General features: G+C 37.8%; 1 protein-coding gene across 1 annotated transcript; it reads left to right on the top strand.

The window, feature by feature from the left end:
* The first annotated feature begins 279 nt into the window (after nt 1-279).
* LOC101539226 (cytochrome P450 2C19-like) lies at nt 280-19,753 on the top strand. Its single transcript, XM_055118992.1, has 9 exons — nt 280-483; nt 5,256-5,418; nt 5,578-5,727; nt 7,166-7,326; nt 11,749-11,925; nt 13,147-13,288; nt 16,457-16,644; nt 18,500-18,641; nt 19,447-19,753. Exons 1-9 carry the CDS (start codon nt 316-318, stop codon nt 19,626-19,628), a joined length of 1,473 nt encoding a protein of 490 aa, XP_054974967.1. The 5' UTR covers nt 280-315; the 3' UTR covers nt 19,629-19,753.
* The last annotated feature ends 322 nt before the right edge of the window (nt 19,754-20,075 follow it).

The following is a 20,075-nucleotide window of genomic DNA, read 5'->3' as shown; positions in this document are numbered from 1 at the left end:
TAGTCATCTGATATTAAATTACTTACTTCAGTGTTTATAAATGATAGCTGCATATTGGAATCACTTTAGTAAGAGTTTTTTAATCTGTTCCTCCAGAAAGTCCAAGAGACCACAAACTCTAGTGAACTCAGTGACTGGCTTGAAGAAAACCTGGACTAAAGTACATTTTCATTTCATCAGTATTACTACATCAGAGTCCACACAAGAGAGACTATAAAGTGGATGTAACAAATTGGTTAGCTTCAGAGGCACAAGCTGATTTAGTAGGGAGTGTTCAGTTTGAGGTTCACGATTATCTAAGTAGAGAGAGCTTTGATGGATCTGCTTGTGTTCCTGGTGCTCTGTATCTCCTGTTGCCTCCTCCTTTCATTCTGGAAACAGAGCTCTCAGAAAAGACGTCTCCCTCCTGGCCCTACTCCTCTCCCAATTATTGGAAATATCTTACAGATAGATGTTAAGAATATCAGCAAATCCCTGAGCAATGTAAGTATGTTTTATGATCCTCCAGTGACTTGTTATGGGTAAATAAATTAGGTTCAAATTTGAAAATTATGTCTAGTCTTGGCACACTTTTAAAATTAACCAATGCAAATAAAATTATTCCCTGAAATGATTCGCATTTCTTTTGCCATTTTCAATGTATTATCTCAAACAGTAGAATGAAATGATGTATTTGTCGGTAAAGAAAAATTTAGAGTTTTGTATGATGGAATCAATATACTACTATGGCAATTTCAGTCATTTGCTATAATTTTTGGTTCAGGATAAATGGAAGAAAGGGTTTTGTGATTATAGATTTTATGCCATATTCCTCTACTATAGAAAGTGTGTTTTTCTAAGAGTAATAATGAACATTGATTTACTCTGAAGTGACAAAGTGGGCCTGATTTCAATAAATTGCTCTTGGGAAGAGCTTGACTGAATGAAAGAAATAAGTAATCAGCAGGACCCAATGTTGGTAACCAAACTCATATGAATGCTAACAAGAACTTCTGTGTGTATCCTATGAAGACACAGGCTGGAAAAATTGTGCTTCCATAAAGTGCTGCATGTGCTAAATTACCTTTGTGATGCCACTATTCCCTATATTGGGAGGGGAGCAGTTTATCAGCCTGGGCATTAGGACATTTCGACCTTCTCATACCTGCAGGCCAGCACCCACCCAGGGACTGGTAGTTGAAGCACACTGCATTAGAGCACCTGAATCTATTTATTTACTTACTTATTAAATGTACTTTTTATTCAGTAGCATTGGTTAAAGAAGTGGAAATCTTATGTTTAGGACTACATTGTTTTCAAAAAAATTTTATTTTATAAAGTAGCTTGCTATATTTGATTATATTTAACATTATACCTTCCACCACCGTATTTAAGATGTTTCCATCTTGAACTTTAACCCCTGCCCCCAGAGCAGAAACCAAATAATTAATTTTGTATTGTTTGTTATAAAAAAACACTAAAAATGCTCTAAAAAAGTTTTTTTAGAGAAAAGAATGTGAAGATTGTTATATTTCACCAGGGCCCATTAAGGCCTTACTATAAGAAATCAGATGAGTTGCTGAAAGTTGAGCCTTGTGTGAATATATATATATATATACATATATATATCATATTTGTTTAAAAGTATTTCCCTTTAAGATTGGTTGCCTCCTACTTAATCCCCATCAAATGTGGTTATTACTCTTGGAGTATGGGTGGTGTGCATTATGAGTTGTCATGAGGCCACCAGTGCAACTGTGAAGTCTAGAAATACATTCATTTCTCGATAAGGCTCACTGCAGCATGTGGAGACCGGCCCTGAGCATGGCAGCAGCTGAGTTCTGGAGGTTTTCAGCTGACAGGGCTGAGTTCCTTGGGGTTGGGAGGGGTCTCACTGCCCCACTTCAGAGCACCCTGAATGAAGCATCATGGAGTGGGGTTTGGGGTCATGGTTACGGTGTGTGTCGTCGGGTTATGCTTCATTCTGGAGAGAAGGACATGAGACTCTGGATCAAGGCTGATGATAAAATTATCTGGCACCAGCCAGAATTGGTTTACGGGCTGAATGCTGAGTGCCAGGAAGCACAGGGATACAGGCAGAGGATCCCTGTTCCAGATTCTGTTGGATCCAGCGTTTTCAGTCACAAAGTCCCACATACCTGGGTTCAGGACCACATTGATAAGACACTATACCTGTCAACAAAATACCAATATCCCCAATTCTGTCAGGAGAGTCTAAGGGTTTGATTGCATTGGCCGTTGTCTGTCTTCTCTCTTCTTGCTTCTTGCTTCATTATATAACGTGTGTGAGTGAGAACTTCTGGTATATATCTTTCTCTTGAGTATTTTGCTTATATCACCTACACCAGTTTCATTCATGTTGTAGAAAAAGATAGGATTTCCTTTTCTTTTTCCTTCTTGTAGTTGAGTGGTATTGCATTGTCTGTAAATACCAGGTGGTTTTTTATATATATATATTTGCAAATATATCTATCTTCTCATTTGCATATCATGCCCTTAATACTCAAGAAAGAAATTGTTGAATGATAGATCTCTATTTTATTAAATTATTTTACTTATTATTTTATTAATAATTATAAATCATTAAATTATAATAAAGTTAATGTATTTATTATATAATAAAATACATCATTTTATTATTAAAATAATTTTATTATTGTTTATATATAATAAAATAACTATATTTATTATATAATAAAATGACACAATTTTCATTATGTTGGATGATAGAGCTCTATTATAATAATATGTTACTATATAATAAATATAATGTAATTATTATATTATATCTATTTATGTAACTAGTTGAGGTAACATCACGATCAGGATCACGAAATCTCATTGATTGTCGAATTGCTTGAGCGGTCTCAGTAACCTCTCCATTCGTCCTATCCCTGAGATTTTAGAAGCCTTCTCTACTCGCCTTCCCAACAATGCTTGCCAGCCCGCATTGGAGGCTCTTTCAGGGTCAGGGGATGAGATCCAGCTTATTACTGGCTTTGGCATATGGATACATCATGGGAAGCTTACGAGACTGACCCATGTGGGCAGGAAACTCTCAGTCGCTTGCTAGTTTCTCCCAGAGGGAGAAGTAGATTATAAGATATTGTGCGCTTCTGGGAACTTGCTTTTAAGTCTCTGGATGTTGGCCACTGATGGGATTACACACACCTGGGATCCTCTACCAGTACCTTCATGTGTGAGGCTTGTCCGAACGTGTGGAGAGGGGCCTTGAACATGGTTGTGGTTAGGTTCTGGTGATCTTCGGGTGCCGGGAGCTCTTGATTTTCTGGGGCACGATTGTGAATGGGATTGCTTTTTTCATGTCCCTTTCCTCTGCCTCATTGTTTGCATATATGAAAGTCATGGATTTTTGGGTATTGATTTTGTAGCCTGCAACTTTACTGTATAAATCTATTGTTTCTAAGTGTTTCTTAGTAGAGGCTTTAGGCTTGAAGCACACATCTCCCTAATACCAAAAGCAAACAAAGACACCACTAAGAATGAAAATTACAGACCAATATCCCTGATGAACACCGATGCGAAGATCCTCAACAAAATACTAGCAAATAGGATCCAACAACTCATCAAAAAGATCATACATCACGACCAAGTGGGATTCATCCCGGGGATGCAAGGATGGTTTAACATTCCGAAATCAATCAACATAATCCACCATATCAACAAAAGTAAAGATAAAAACCATATGATCATATCAATAGATGCAGAGAAAGCATTTGATAAGATCCAACATCCTTTCATGATGAAAACCCTCGCCAAAATGGGGTTTGGAGGAACTTTCCTCAAGATAGTCGAAGCCATCTATCACAAGCCTACGGCAAGCATTATCCTCAACGGGGAAAAACTAAGGGCCTTTCCTCTGAGATCAGGCACAAGACAAGGATGCCCACTCTCACCACTCCACTTCAATATAGTACTGGAAGTACTTGCAATAGCTATTAGACAAGAAAAAGAGATTAAGGGCATCCAGATAGGAAAGGAAGAAATCAAATTCTCTCTACATTTGGGCATTATGGTTTTCAATACAGATACTGAGAGGCCATCATGTTTGGTCCTTTACCCACTTTCAGCATACATCTCCTATCCATAGTGAACCCTTCTAATAGCCATTGTTATAGTGGTCCCTTCTTTTTCACAACTGTCCTCTTCCCCAGCACTTGAGGCCAACTTCCATTTGTGGACCAAAACTCATGGCTCTTTTATTTACTATTCTTTGCTGGATACTCCTGTACCTCAAGTTTGAGGAAGTCTGAATGATGACAAGGGTGCACAGTCACAAGAAACTGTGTTGGCTCCATATAAAGTTCATGCTTGCTGAAGTATGACATGGATACAAATCTCCCAGAATCCCTGAGAAGCAAAGACTAAGAGCTGAAACTTAGGGATTTACAGGGGATGTTGTGCTGTAATTTGTAATAGACCTAGTGAGTATGGAGGGGATTTGGAGTCAATATTGTGAGTTCCCAGATGTTTCAGAGCACCAAGATGAAGAGGCCTAAGTGACTACCAAGAGTTCAATATTTAATGTTGACAGCCCCTTGTCTGTTCTGCTGTAGTCAAACAGGCCTCTGTGTGGCTTGAGAATTTGTGGAGGAGTGGCCTTAGGAGGAAGCTATGCTTCAGTCTCACAGTACAAGCCCCAAAGGAGTTGTATGGAACACAGCAGACTATGGGAGATGCTTTGCTAGCTGGCTGGCTCTGGGAGTGCCACAGAGCGCTTTCTGGCTATAGGCATGTTCCTAGCACTCAGATGTGGACTAGAGTGGACTAGATATGTTTGGCTAGGCTTAGGCAACTCAGATATCTCAGTTCCCAGTCAGCTCAACTACTATAATGGGATGGTAGAGCACTCCTTGGGATCTGTTTCTAAGAAGATAAATATCTTAGTTGTTTCCTCATTTGGGGGTAAGTAAACATTATTAAGTGAGGCAAATAAAACTTTTGTAGATTTATTTGATAGTTAATTTATGCAATTAATTAACAGTAACAACAAGTCTCACAATGGAGATGTTACTGGTTCCTGCTCGAGCAAATTGATGGACAATGGGATGACAGTGCTACAGTGCTATTAATTATAACCTGTGTACTGTTACTTGGGCCATTGTTTAACATATCCTAGGTCATCCATAATTGGCAGCTACTACAGTAACTTATGTTTATGTTTTAAATTCAGAAAATTTATTCAGATTATGTCGGAGTGTCTTCTTTGACCATCATATGCATCTTCTTTGCAGCTTTCAAAAGTCTATGGTCCTGTGTTCACTGTGTATTTGGGCATGAAACCCACTGTGGTTCTACATGGATATGAAACAGTGAAGGAGGCCCTGATTGATTTTGGAGAAGAATTTTCTGCAAGAGGCAGTTTCCCAATGGCTGAAAGAGCTAATAAGGGAAATGGTAGGTGTGAATGCATTCATGTGTAGCATTACTAATTAGGAAGAAGAAGATAGAAGGCAGATATCAAAAGTGTTTGTTCATTGAAGGAGCTGCCACCTCTTGATTTCTTTCTTTTTTACTTAGGACTTCACTTATACTTTGTATTTCTTCTTCTGGTAGGAATTATTAGCAGCAATGGAAAGAAATGGAAGGATATAAGGCGCTTCTCTCTCATGACCTTGAGGAATTTTGGGATGGGAAAGAGAAGCATTGAGAATCGTGTTCAAGAAGAAGCCCACTGCCTGGTGGAGGAGTTGAGAAAAACCAATGGTATAGATACAATGCCCAACCGTTACCCTTTCTAATGACATCCTTGGAAAATTTTCAGACACAGCCAGTTTTCATTCAGGTAGTAGCTGCCAGCTGTTATGTAGTGTAGGGAGGATTTGAGGCATAAAATCAAGAGGTTTTATCTGTTTGCTGTGCTTGTGTATACCTCACATTTGTGCATCTAGTGTGAATATAAAAGATTGTTTCATCTGTTTCTTAAGTCTGATAGTTTGTTTTAATAATGAATAGGTGGTATATCTAACACATTGGTATTTTGACATTATTCTTTAATATTTGAACCTTCTTTGAGTACATTATTCATTATTGATTTGTCAGAGAGTCTTTTTCTTCATGATCTGGTACTGTTAATTTTACATATCTAGGACTTCATTTCTTTCATGTTAGTTTACTTTGTATAATGTTAATGTTTCCATTTTCATTATTATTAAATAATATTATTAACATTTCTGTGTGTTATATATATTGTTTAATTTAATTTATTTTTTTTATTTCTTTTTTTGTTTTTTGGGTCACACCCAGCGATGTACAGGGGTTACTTCTGGCTCTACACTCAGGATTTACTCCTGGTGGTGCTCAGGGGACCATATGGGATGCTGGGATCGAACCCGGGTCGGCCGCGTGCAGGGCAAATGCCCTACCCGCTGTGCTATCACTCCAGCCCCTTGTTTAATATTAATTGAGTAACTTCTCTTTTTATTTTCTCTAGCAGGGTCTGTCAATTTTGATTAAGTTTTACAAAAGAATTCTAGTTTCATTGCTGTGTTTTATTGTTTTTCTTATCTATTTTATTTATTTATTCTTTAATCTTTATACTATCCTTTTTTGTTTAGACATGATTGTACATTTCCTAGTTTCTTGAGAACTTAAGTTACATTGTTTATTTGTTATCTTTATTTCTTCATTTTTGGAATATAGGAAGGGCCTCCCAAAAGGGAGCTTGGAGGTGGGGCACTCATAGTGATTTGAAATCAACTATATTGAATGGTTCAGAGTGAAGGCCTGAGGATATGGTGGTGTTCATATCATTGTGGCTAGGGACCATCAGGTCAACCCTGGAGGTGATTCGGGGCTTCAGAGATATATCTGATGATGCTAGGGCATTGGGGATGTACAGTGCCAGAAATTGGACCTACTGGACTAGGTCCAATGCATGTGTACCATTTCTCTTGCCTCATCTATGTTTTATTATTGATGTAGCTTTTTTATCACTTATAAATTTTACTCTTAGAATTGTTTTTGCTGCAAGCCATTAGTGATTTTTTTGTTTATGCTTATCAAATATTTTATTGTTAAGGGAATTTATATGTAAGATGTTGCTCTTAAGTTTCTAGTGATAATTTTTTCTTGCTACAACAAGCGTATATCTGTATTTTCATTGTTTAATTTTGTTTAAAATTTTTTTGTTATTCTTCTGTAGCGTCACCATGTGATCCTACTTTTATCCTGGGTTGTGCTCCCTGTAATGTGATCTGCTCCATTATATTTCAGCATCGTTTTGATTATAGAGATCCAGATTTTCTAAGTCTAATGGAAAAACTTAACGAAAATTTCAGTATTCTGAGTTCTTCATGGTTGCAAGTGAGTGTAAATTCCTTTTCTTTTTTTTTGAGTTTTATTTGCTCTCCATGTTTTATACTACTTTTTTCTATGCATTGTTCACTTTAAGATGATATTCTTAAGTATACATTGTTCCAACATATGAACACTGTTCCATGCATGGCACTTTTGTCCATGCATACAATATTCCAGTACCATCCCTTCCACCAGAATGTCATCTTCCCCTTGTCCCATCCAAAATGTCCTTTAGTAGCCCCCTATCCACCCTTACCTCTGGCCCCTTGGTGGAATCAGTTCTAGAGACCAACTTTCTGGTTCTATTGCCTTTATCCTTTGCTGTTCCCTTCTATGTATCTATATAACTCATATGTGAAAAAAGAGAATTCTGTAGGACTGTGGGGGTTGTGTGTGTGTGTGTCTGTGTGTGAAGCAAGGTAGTTTTTATTGAAACTTATTTAGATATATGTGAAGGGAGAAAGAGGGAGTAGTACATGTTCAATAAAGAGCATAGGCTTCTCGCCTAAAACCTCTACTAAGAAACTCTTAGAAACAATAGACTTATACAGTAAAGTTGCAGGCTACAAAATCAATACCCAAAAATCCATGGCCTTCATATATGCAAACAATGAGGCAGAGGAAAGGGACATGAAAAAAGCAATCCCATTCACAATCGTGCCCCAGAAAATCAAGTACCTCGGAATCAGCTTAACCAAGGAAGTAAAAGACCTTTACAAAGAAAACTACAAAACGCTACTCCATGAAATCAAAGAGGACATGAGGAAATGGAAACATATACCCTGCTCGTGGATAGGGAGAATCAATGTTGTCAAAATGGCAATACTCCCTAAAGCATTATACAGATTCAATGCGATCCCTATAAATATACCCATGACACTCTTCAAAGAAATGGATCAAGCAATCCTAAAATTCATATGGAATAACAAACGTCCAAGGATAGCTAAAACAATTCTTGGGAAAAAGATGATGGGAGGCATCACCCTCCCCAACCTCAAACTTTACTACAAAGCAGTAACAATTAAAACAGCATGGTACTGGAACAAAGGCAGAGCTGTAGACCAATGGAACAGGGTGGAATATCCCTACACACAACCCCAAATGTATGACCATCTAATATTTGATAAGGGAGCAAGAGATGTGAAGTGGAGCAAGGAAAGCCTCTTTAACAAATGGTGCTTGCACAACTGGACAACCACATGCAAAAAAATGGGTTTAGACCTTGACCTGACACCATGCACAAAAGTCAGATCAAAATGGATTAAAGACCTCAACATTAGACCACAAACCATAAGGTACATTGAAGACAAGGTCGGCGAAACCCTCCAGGATATTTAAGATAAAGGTATCTTCAAAGGTGTCACGGAACTAAGCAATGTAGTAAAAACAGAGATCAACAAATGGGACTACATTAAACTAAAAAGCTTCTGCACCGCAAGAGATACAGTGACCAGAATCCAAAGACTATCCACAGAATGGGAAAGGATATTTACACAATACCCATCAGAAAAGGGGTTGATATCAATGGTATATAAAGCACTGGTTGAACTCTACAAGAAGAAAACATCCAACCCCATCAAAAAATGGGGCGAAGAAATGAACAGAAACTTTCCCAAGGAAGAAATACGAATGGCCAAAAGGCACATGAAAAAGTGCTCTGCATCACTAATCATCAGAGAGATGCAGATCAAAACAACCATGAGATACCACCTCACACCACAGAGACTAGCACACATCCAAAAGAACAAAAGCAACCGCTGTTGGAGAGGATGTGGGGAGAAAGGGACCCTTCTTCACTGCTGGTGGGAATGCCGACTGGTTCAGCCCTTCTGGAAAACAATTTGGACGACTCTCAAAAAATTAGATATTGAATTCCCATTTGACCCAGCAATACCACTGCTGGGAATATATCCCAGAGAGGCAAAAACGTACAATCGAAACAACATCTGCACATGTATGTTCATCGCAGCACTGTTTACAATAGCCAGAATCTGGAAAAAACCCGAATGCCCCAGAACGGATGACTGGTTGAGGAAACTTTGGTACATCTATACAATGGAATACTATGCAGCTGTTAGAAAAAAGGAGGTCAAGAATTTTGTAGTCAAGTGGATGGGCATGAAAAGTTTCATGCTGAGTGAAATGAGTCAGAAAGAGAGAGACAGACATAGAAAGATTGCACTCATCTATGGTATATAGAATAACAGAGTGGGAGACTAACACCCAAGAACTGTAGAAATAAGTACCAGGAGGTTGACTCCATGGCTTCGAGGCTGGCCTCACGTTCCGGGGAAAGGTCAACTCAGAGAAGCGATCACCAACTACATTGTAGTCGAAGGCCATGTGGGGGAAGGGAGTTGCGGGCTGAATGAGGGCTAGAGACTGAGCACAGCGGCCACTCAACACCTTTATTGCAAACCACAACAGCTAATTAGAGAGAGAGAACAGAAGGGAATGCCTTGCCACAGTGGCAGGGTGGGGTGGGGGGGATATGGGATTGGGGAGGGTGGGAGGGACACTGGGTTTAAGGGTGGTGGAGAATGGGCACTGGTGAAGGGATGGGTTCCCGAACTTTGTATGAGGGAAGTATAAGCACAAAAGTGTATAAATCTGTAACTGTACCCTCACGGTGATTCTTAAATTAAAAATAAATAAATTATAAAAAATAAATAAATAAATAAATTTTAAAAAAAAAGAGCATAGGCTTCTCCAGAGTGGAGATAAGAAAACAAAGAAGCATAGAGATAATCAAGATACATGTTCAAGGGAGAACATGAGCTTGAAGAACAAGCTGAATGATTTTCCTATTTAATCATAATGTTTGCTGTTTTCTCCAAGTCCAAAGGTCTAGTGCACCAAACTATGAAGTCAATGTATGAACCACAAATTTCTACTCAGTGCTTAGCTTCATAGAATGGTCTTTAAATATAGACAGAAAAATTCTGTACAGAATAAGGAACAGAAATTCATGATAATTAACTCTTTTAAGTGTTTTTTTCCTACAAAAGCCCAAAGTCCAGCTTTCACAAAATAATTTTGTATTTTCCTAAAAAATGTGCACACCACTAAAGGATATCCACAGATAGCATAATATAATGAACATTTATCAACATTATTATATTAGTTGCTGGAAATAAATTAGGAGGAGAATATCTTATTCAAGAAAAGCGCATTTTAAGGTTCATACATGATGTCAAATAACACTGAGTAAAGTGAGAATCTTTGATGCTTTTCTTTTTTTTTGTTTTTGAGTTGAATCCAGTGATTCTCAGGGGTTACCCCAGATTCAGGACTTAGGAATTACTCTGGCAGTGCTCTGGAGACCATATGGGATGGAGATCTAGTCCAGTCAGCCACATGCAAGGCAAATGCCCTATGTGCTTATTGTTGTTCCTGCCCTTTTTGATGATCTCTTTTTTATATCCTAATGATCAAGGCAATTATTTATTTATTTGTTTGTTTGTTTGTTTGCTTTTTTGGGTCTACCCAGCGATGCTCAGAGGTTATTCCTGGCTCTGCCTCAGAAATTATTCTTGGCTTGGGGGACCATATGGGATGCCAGGGATTGAACCTGGGTCAGTTGCGTGTAAGGCCTTACCTGCTGTACTACCACTCTGACGCCCTCCAGGCAATTATTTTCGAGTGATAACGTAATTGGGTTTATGATTTCCCAACCATAAACAAATATCAAGTATTACCCTGTAAGTAGATAAGATGTTCTGCCTTCTGTTTAAACCATGTGATATGACCAGAGAGTTTAATTTAACTACTCTACTCATAGTTACTGTGAATAGAAAGTTGAAAGGTGCTGCATAGTATATTCAGGATTTTCCCACTTCTAAATTACTGACTCTATTTGAGACTACGAGACAAGATTTTTAAAAAGGAGTATAAAACTATAGCTATATCAGGATGCTCATCCTCCCTTCACCTCTATTACCCACACGGTGGGAATCTTAGTGTTTATGTCATCCAGAATTTCAATACTGTAGGGAACTGAAGTAAACAATAAAATAATTAATACAGGATACTTTATATTATAAACATGATGTATGAATATAGAAAATAATTGTGATCTTGATCTGCTTGTCAGAATTTTCTCCATCAAACACATCTATCAGTGTACCAATTATGAAGGAGTAAAACAAAATTTCCCTTTAAGACAGAGAACACTTTTAAAGATTTTGGCCAAGGTTTGTCATGTGGTGTACGTCTTCATTAAACTTTTTTTTTTCATTGGACTGGAGAGACAGCTCAGGGATTAAAGCACTTGCTTTGCACATAGCTGGCCCTATTTATTCCACAGTTTTGATAGGAGTAATCCCAAAGCATAGAACCAGGAGTAAGTGCTGACCAGCACCAGGGTATTGCAACCCCATGAAATACTCAAGTTTCAAAACTTTAATAAATCATTGTTTTCTCTTTTAGCTTTGTAATGCTTTCCCTGTTCTCATTGACTATTTCCCTGGAAGTCATAACAAAGTATTAAAAAATCTTGATTTTATTAAAAATTATGTTTTTGAGAAAACAAAAGAACATCAAGCATCTCTGGACATTAGTAATCCTCGGGACTTTATTGACTGTTTCCTCATCAAAATGCAAGAGGTAAAATGTGGCTGGTAGTTTAGTTATTTGGTTTATTAAGAGTGTTGTATTTAAAAAGAAAGAATGCTATATTTACGAGGGAGCATTCTGTGTAAGGAAATTAATATTGTCAAGGTCTTTTGCTATTTATTGCATAAATTAATAGAAATGAAATATTACAGAAGAAGTAAAATTTAATTGTTAAGATAAGTGGAATGTATAAGTTCTTTAGGCACTTATAGTGGTGGAGGTGTTGGGAGGAGAGAATTACACTTTAGGTAAACTAGAATCAACGAATTACAAATAAGTTACAAAATGTAAAAAATCATTCCATAATTGAAGGTGGATTCTGATTGTGGCACACTTTATATTGAAGACTAAACCAAAACTTCAATTTTTCTGAGTTTTCTGTATGTCTGATAACTGGAAATAAAATTTAATATGTTGTTGCTATAAACAGTTGAGGGAGTTTCAAATAACCAATTGTATGAATGGAAGAATAGAAGTGAGGATTGGAAATTAAATTTAATATGTTGTTGGTGTAAACTAGTTTAGGGAGTTTCAAATAACCAAATTGTATGAATGGGGGAATAGAAGTGAGGATTGGAAGTGAATTGGTGAATGGAAGAGAGAAACATCTACTGATATAAAGTGGTATAAAATGATATAAACGCAAAATTTGGTATTGATTTCTATAAGTATGAGTTTTGCTACTTGAACTGAAAAGGCAATTCTTCTAGCATGAATTTGTACTGCATCAGGTTAAAAATCAGTTGACTGAAAATGTAGTCATAGTTGCTTGCTTGTAGAAAGTTTTTCGATTGAGAATCATGAGTATCCGACTTTCTCATTTTTTCATTTTCAGCCAGGATCAAAGGGTAGGCTTGGGCGATACCAGGCTGTACTCAGGGCTTACCCCTTTCCCTTCACTCAGGGATCACTCCTGGCAGGACTCAGGGAACCAAATGTGGTGTTGGGGATGGAACATGGATCAGCCTCTGCAAGGAAAACAACCTTCCTATTGTACTCTTGCTTTGGCCCAGCTTTGTCATTATAAAGTTTGTTTTGCTTTTTCTGGGTCCCTCAACTTTCAACATAATTTTAGGATAACCTTTTCAATTTATGCAGAGAAGCCTGCAAACTTTTGATATGTTGACTTAATTTTTTAACAGAATGAATTCTTTTGGATTTACGAGTTCTGGGAAAATCATAAATCAAATAATCATATCAAATTATTTCTAGGAAAAGCACGATAAAGACTTGGAGTTTACTTTAGAAAATCTGACTATCACAGCCGCTGATCTGTTTGCAGCTGGGACAGAGACAACAAGCACTACACTGAGATACGCTCTTCTCCTCCTGCTGAAGCACCCTGAGGTCATGGGTATGAGCAATACAATAGATGGATGGATGGCAGAAATATCTTGCAAGGTTTAGATGTGCTTTCCATCTTGCTTCTTAGAAAGCATCAGTAAATAATATCTGTATGATTAAATTAATGAAAGTATCATGATGGGAGGGCTGGAGTGATAGCACATTGGGCAGGGCGCCTGCCTTGCACGTCCTGGATTCGATTCCTTTGCCCCTCTCAGAGAGCCTGGCAAGCTACCGAGAGTATGCCGCCCTCACGGCAGAGCCTGGAGAGTTACACATGGCATATTAGATATGCCAAAAACAGTAACAAGTCTCACAATGGAGACCTTACTGGTGCCCACTCAAGCAAATCGATGAACAACAGGACCACAGTGCTACATCATGATGGGAAATCTTATATAATTCCAGAAGATGCAGTGCTAAGAAAGGTGAAGATACTACTTACTACTGGCAATATCAAAAGTAATAAATGATGATCTGGATTTCATGGGGGGTTAGTTGTGTCAGCCATAACCAGCATCAATTAACCGGTCTTGCATACTAGATTTCTATGAAAAGTTCTCTTTGAATAGAAGGTAGTTTATTTACAGATCCTCGGCTCTGTAAATAATATATACAATTCTGAAAGTATATTGTTCTCAGGTCATAGTAAGAAAGTGGGAAGTTTTCTTATCAAAACTAAATGGGAATTTAGAAATCTAGTGTTTTTTGGAGAAAATGTACACATTAAGGGATATGTTTTAAAAAGTCAAATTCAGGGACAAAAGATAGGACAGCAGTTAGTGAGCGTGATTAGTATGCACTAGACCTGGGTTTGCTGGGTTTGATTCCATGAACCACATGGTGCCCTGAGCATCGTTGAGTGTAACTCTGAAAGCCTCGGAGCACCACCTGGTGGCTTTGGTGTCCATAGGATCTGAATAGTGTTGATGCACATGACCCTTGGCCTCCTGAACAGGATGTGGTGGAGGAAATCAAGCCCAGCTGGGGCCTGCTCACATCCTAACTGCTGTACTCTTTCCAGGCCTCATCACAACTCCTTTTATCAGGTAATTGTTTCCCTCATAGGATTAGAGAGGGTTACTCCACAGGGACAGCATGTACATGAACCAACACTCAGCCACACTCACAATGCAAAGGAAAGCATTACTTGTACAGCTCATAAGAAACATTTAGAATCAATCTCCCTGGGGCTGGAGCAATAGCACAGCAGGGAGGGCGTTTGCCTTGTACGGGCCGACCCAGGTTGATTCCCAGCATCCCATGTGGTCCCCTGAGCACCTCCAGGAGTTAATTCCTGAGTGCAGAGCCAGGAGTATCCCCTGTGCATTGCCGGGTGTGACCAAAAACCAAAAAAAAAAAAAGAAAAAGGAAAGGAAAGAAAAGAAAAGAACATTCAATCTCTCAAATTTAGAAACTGTGCTCTAAATTTGGAAATTAAGTTGTATAGCAATCAAAAGAGATGCATTTTCAAATGGGTATGGTTTATAATTTTTTCCCTCTTATCCCTTTCTCACTTTAAAGTCATAAATCGCATCACAGGAAGTCATGGTGTCAGAGAACTTTTGAAGGGGGATGAAAGTGTCAGTAAGTCAGACCTAGAAAAGAACACATCAAAATTGGGGTATATACTGAGGGGAGATGATAGGGACAACTGAGACCTGAGAAATCACATCAGATTTTTCTTATGTTCACCGTATCTCTGTATCACTGTCATCTGTTGTTCACCAATTTACTCAAACAGGCTCCTGTAACGTCTCTCTCTCCATTCGTCCCAGCCCTAAGATTTTAGCAGCCTGTCCTTACTAGTCTTTCAGAACAATAGGAGGCTTCTCTCAGGGTCAGGGAAATGATACCTGTTATTGTTACTGTTTTTGGCATATTGAATACACCATAGAGAGCATGCTAGGCTCTGCCGAGTGGGCGGGATACTCTTGGTAGCTTGCCAAGCTCTCAGAGAGGCATAAATATTTATTTCCCTCTATGATGATGTGTCGCTGCTTCTCGGTCCAGGAATTTGTTTCAGACTTGTTCCGAGCGTGTGGAAAGCAGCCTGGAGCAGTGGCGCTAACTTATAGAAAATTAAAAAAAAATTTTAATTAATTGAAAGCAAACAAAAAACAGTTGGAAGCTATGTGTTTAGTATTAGAAAATGAAAAAAAATTGGGGGGTTGGGTTGGACCACATTTGCTCGGTGTTCAGGGGACCATATGGGGTGCTGGGGATAAAACGTGTCTACTGCATACAAGGCAAGTACCGTACTTGCTGTACTATTTCTTCGGCCAGAAAGCAAACAAAATTTTATTGTAACAACTGAATTGTGTGTTTGGTATACATTTAACAACTTTGAGTTTTAGAGAAATGATTAAATACTAGCCTTCAAGTTAACTGAAGGCTCCATCAAAGACCATTTTTTGCTATTTAATAAAGTAATTTTATCCTCTAATTTCTGTATTAGCAAGGAGGGCTCTATAGAAAAATTTTTGTTGTGGGTTTGAAACTATATGTTCCTATTTGGAAATAATTAAAAAATGAGACTGTATAAAATTATAATTGAATTGGAAGAAATGGTTAGGTCCAAGTAAGTACTCAAAGTGATTATGGTTATATTGCTGGGGTGCATTGTTTGTGTAATCAGAATGACATTGAAATAAAGATTCTTATAGTACTTTTGGTGTAAACATATTGGAGAAGTAGAATCTGAAAATAGGAGGTGAGGATGGAGGTGACTTCCAGACCAGCCAATCTGGTAGATAAGAGACATAAATAGTAAATAAAAGAAAAATGAAAACTCAACACATACAGATAGTTACATTATAATTTAGTTTTCAACCATTTTTATTTCTGATTAAAACAATGTTTGATTTCTCTTTGTGTGATTCAAGACTTTAGTTTTCTGATTGAATTTTCTGATGTAATTCTGTTCTATTTAAAAACATTCCTGCATTTTCCTTTGTATTGTCACATATTATAATAATAGGTAGGTATAGACTATCTTGTTTGGCTTATAAGTAATGATATTTATCTATATAATAGAATTATCTATGTCTAAGTGCATTTCTTGACACAAAAATGGTATTGTGATAACTTCACAAGCCTATTTCATGCATCCTTGAAGTGGTATACAAACGCAGCTTAAAAATTTTTTTTTCTCTGAGTCATGATTTGTGTCTTACAGCTAAAGCCCAGGAAGAGATTGAGCATGTGATTGGCAGACACCGGAGCCCCTGCATGCAGGACAGGAGCAACATGCCCTACATGGATGCCTTGGTGCACGAGGTCCAGAGATTCATTGATCTTGTCCCTCTCAACCTTCCCCATGCTGTGACCCAGGATATTAAATTCAGAAATTACATCATTCCCAAGGTAAGATTTGTTTTTCTTATACTGACCTCTGCTTATCAATTTTCCTTTTCACATTATATATATATATATCCAATTCTTAATGAACACAGAGAGATTTGCAAAAACTAAAAACATATCTGGTGCCTGCCTATATGTCTTCCTTAGAATGATGTCTATTCAATTTTCTGCTAATTTTAATTTTTATCTTATATTTTAGGTAGTTTTTATTGAATGAAACTGCTTACCAAGATGTAAGAGATGTGAAAGAGGGAAATGTTTTCAAGAATGATCAGAGGCTTCACCAGAGTAGAAATAAACAAGCAAAGAAACGTAGAGACAATCAAATGAGAAACATGTTCAGGAGAAAACACAGTCTTGAAGATCAAGTCTTGTACTCATTTTTCAATTGAGTTGTTTTTGACGTTTTGTTGCTGTTATTTGTTTTGGGTGTTCAGGTCCCATGTGGCTCTGCTCAGGGTTATTCTTGATTCTGTGCTCAGGATCACTCCTGGAAAGATTTGTGGATCCATTACGAGGTGTGAGGGATCTAACCAGGTGGGGTGTATTCAAGGCAAAAGCCTTCCCAACTGTGCTCTCTGGCCCCTGTTTTTTTGTTGTTTTTGATGAGTTGTAAGCTTTTCATATCTTTTGAATAATTGTCCCTTGTCCTATATATGGTGTCAAGATATCTTCTCCCAGTCAGTAAGCTGCTTTGTGTGTGTGTGTGTGTGTGTGTGTGTGTGTGTGTGTGTGTGTGTGTGGTTTCCTTGACTGTGCTAAGGATTTTAGGTTTTTTTTTTTGGTCTCAGTTGCAGTTTATTCCAATCTCTGTTCCCGAGTTCTGCTTCTCTCTCTTTCGTCCCCGCTCACTCTCACTTCTTTTGCCTTGAGCTCTGCTTCAGTGTCTCCCCTGCTTCTGTCTGTCTCTCTGTCTCTGTCTCTATAGTCTCTCCTCTGGTCTCTTCCAACCGCTCTGTCTCTGCTTCTGTGTCTTCTTCTGTCTGTGTTGTCTCCTTCGCTTCTGTGTATTCCCGTGTGTCTTCTGTGTCTTCTCTTGTGTCATCTTCTTCTGTCTCCCTGTCTTCTTCCTCTGTCTCCTCTGTCTTCTTCGTCTGTCTCCCCTGTCTTCTTTCTCTCCTCCTCTGTCTTCTTCCAGTTTAATTTAACTAATTTATTTTAAATTTTGTTTCTTATGTCATTGGAATTGAGTCCCAAAGACATCTCTGATGTGATGTGCAGTCTATGCAATGTTGGAGTTTATTGTGAATGCTTTTCACAACATAATTTGTGGTTTTAAGTCTTACAGCCAAGTCTTTAATACACTTTGAGTTATTTTTTATACATGGCATAAATATTTAGTTTTAATTTTTATAAATAATTTTTGATCAGTAAAAAGGGGTCATTGAATTTTTTGTTGTTCGTTTTCTGAATACTTTAAAAATCTTGGGTACCAGCTCTTTACCAGATGGATGGTGTGCAATTATATTCTGCCATTCATTAGGGTGTCTCATCATTTTATCATTGTTCTTTTCACTTAGGAAAAGGTTTGTAGTTTGATGTAATCATGTTTGTTAGTTTTACTTTTGTTTTCTGCCATTTGCAAGTGAGTAACAAAGACACCATAAGCCAATATTCCCACTCCTGTTTTTCTTCTATCTGTTTTGTGTTTCTAGTCTTATATACTATACCATAATCTATTTTGAATTATTTTTTATTTATGGTACTAGGCAGTGGGTTACTTGATTTTTTTGCATCTCAGTATCCAGTTTTCCTAACATTTATTGAAGAGGAACCCCTTGCTGCTTAATATTGTCTCGTACATTTCTTCCAACTTCACAAACACTTTATGACTCAGATTAGTTGTGTTTTATTCCAGGGCACAACTATAATTACATCACTGACTTCTGTGTTGCATGACGAAAGACAATTCCCGAATGCAAAGATGTTTGACCCCGGCCACTTTCTGGATGAGAGTGGAAAATTTAAGAAAAGTGACTACTTCATGGCTTTTTCAGCAGGTATTAAAATTTATTTCCTTGGTACATCAGCAGTCAATTGACAATGGATTTGTTGACAATACACAGTGCTCACTCTAGGGCTAGTAGAATAGTTCTTTGTTCATGATCAAGAACAGAATCTTATGGTCTAAGAAGTTTACCCTCTTTCTACACACCTTCATTATTAGGTCAGATCACTGATATTTTGGAAAATTCACTCATTTCTTCCAAATTCAGAAAGAATTTTTTTAAAAGACAAAATATAAGAAAATTGCGCTTTAAAAATGGAACGGTGTGAGATAAAACTTGGAATATCATGATATATTGGAGATTATTTAGCATGAGTTCTGTTAAAGTATGAAAAAGAGTCAGACAAAATGGACAGATCATCTAATATCAAATTAGAAACAGCAAACACTATAATATCAAATTAGAAACAGCAAACACTATAATACCAAATTAGAAACAGAAAACACAGCTAATGTATTTGTTTCAAGAAAAGTATTAATGGAACTCTTATATATGAAAGCAGGAGTTATAATTTAAAACTACCTTTCAGAGTTCTTCCTTTGTGTTCATCTCAATAACCGTTGAAAGAACACCTTTAAAATAAGCCGTTAGGCAATGTATGGTGTGTGTGTGTGTGTGTGTGTGTGTGTGTGTGTGTGTGTGTGTGTGTGTATTACACTTTTCATCCATTTGTCAAAGCATCATATTTTTTTATTCACCCATTTAACCACTCTTTAAATAATTATTGCATATTCTCCAACTGACAGCCAGAAACAGGGTTCAAGGACTAACTTTTCTTTGTATTTGCTTTTTTCAGGTAAACGCTCATGTGCAGGAGAAAGCCTGGCCCGCATGGAACTGTTCTTATTCCTGACCACCATTTTACAGAAATTCAAATTGAAATCTGTGGTTGATCCCAAGGACCTTGATACTACCCCTGTTGCCACCGGATTTGGTTCTGTGCCCCCTTCTTACAAGCTCTGCTTTGTTCCTCTGTGAGAAGAATAGATCACCTACTTTTGTTATGATTTTGTCTGAAAATCCCTCCATATAGGGCTTTGTTTACCTCCTTCCCTCTTTATCCATTTCCTGAGATGCTATCTCTGATCTCTCCTCCCCTCATATCTCCATTGTCTTCAGATTCAAAAAGATCCAGTGTTCATTAAAGATGGACTTTCCGAGTTTCACTTCAAAGCCATGTTATTTCTTCATAGTCTGTAACATTTATATGCTCATCACTGTCATCACTGTCATCCCATTGCTTGAGCAGGCACCAGTAATGTCTCCATTGAGAGACTTGTTGTTACTGGTTTTGGCATATCGAATACGACACGGGTGGCTTGATAGGCTCTCCCGTGTGGGTGAGGTATTCTCGGTAGCTTGCAGGGATCTCAGAGAAGTATAAAGGAATCAAACCCCTGGTCGGCCTCGTGCAAGGCAAATGCC

This window comes from Sorex araneus, chromosome 11 (assembly GCF_027595985.1).
Source record: "Sorex araneus isolate mSorAra2 chromosome 11, mSorAra2.pri, whole genome shotgun sequence".
Lineage (NCBI taxonomy): Eukaryota > Metazoa > Chordata > Mammalia > Eulipotyphla > Soricidae > Sorex > Sorex araneus.
This window is presented reverse-complemented; position numbering and strand designations above follow the sequence as displayed.

Coding starts and splice junctions, on each gene's coding strand:
- LOC101539226 (XM_055118992.1), top strand. CDS start 316: ATGGATCTGCTTGTGTTCCTGGTGCTCTGTATCTCCTGTTGCCTCCTC. Junction 5,419..5,577: donor AAGAGCTAATAAGGGAAATG/GTAGGTGTGAAT, acceptor TTCTTCTGGTAG/GAATTATTAGCAGCAATGGA. Junction 11,926..13,146: donor TCCTCATCAAAATGCAAGAG/GTAAAATGTGGC, acceptor AATTATTTCTAG/GAAAAGCACGATAAAGACTT.